The sequence below is a fragment of the Octopus bimaculoides genome, chromosome 22, assembly GCF_001194135.2.
Source record: "Octopus bimaculoides isolate UCB-OBI-ISO-001 chromosome 22, ASM119413v2, whole genome shotgun sequence".
NCBI classification, from domain to species: domain Eukaryota; kingdom Metazoa; phylum Mollusca; class Cephalopoda; order Octopoda; family Octopodidae; genus Octopus; species Octopus bimaculoides.
In genome coordinates, this window is record NC_069002.1 from 30325774 (window position 1) to 30326284 (window position 511).

A 511-nucleotide genomic window follows, 5' to 3' on the forward strand; every position below is an offset into this window, starting at 1 on the left:
TATAGACATGCCCACGTACAGAGATAACACATACACACACGCACACGTACACACACAAACACACACACACCACCACCACCACCACCACCACCACAACCAGTCTCCCCCACCACGCCTACGCCCCAACAACACCCACCCCACCCACCGCACCCCCACCGACACACAAGCACTTAGGACTCCTTCCTCGCCTCATGTTTCGAAGTGTGATCACGTAGCGATAGAGGGTCAACAACGATAAACTCTTGCGTCAAACATGGTAGACTTTGTCCGCGTCCGGTCTGCCCTGCCCCGTCACCAGGGGGCAGTTCCCATTTTGCGTGAAGGAAGTCAATTGCCAGGGTGAGTTGTATTTATGCTGATATCCCATAGAAAGGGTGTATAGTCCTTGTTATTCATGCTATACACACTCACACATACATGTGTGTCCATGCACATATTCATGTGAACACACACATACAAACACACAAGCATGTATGTATATGTTTATATATATATATATATATATATATAT

At 47.4% G+C, this 511-nt stretch overlaps 1 protein-coding gene across 2 annotated transcripts in view; it reads left to right on the forward strand.

The window, feature by feature from the left end:
• Nucleotides 1-511, forward strand: part of LOC106873503 (protein FAM166B) — a 16999-nt gene that overhangs the window by 4220 nt on the left and 12268 nt on the right. The window contains exon 1 of one of the 2 annotated variants that reach the window (XM_014920888.2): nt 168-339. The exons of the other annotated variant lie outside the window; for it this stretch is intronic. Within the exon in view, the coding sequence (XP_014776374.1) occupies nt 254-339 (86 nt within the window). The 5' untranslated portion in view covers nt 168-253. Of the gene's footprint in view, nt 1-167; nt 340-511 lie in introns of those variants that run through there. 2 annotated transcript variants of the gene reach the window in all.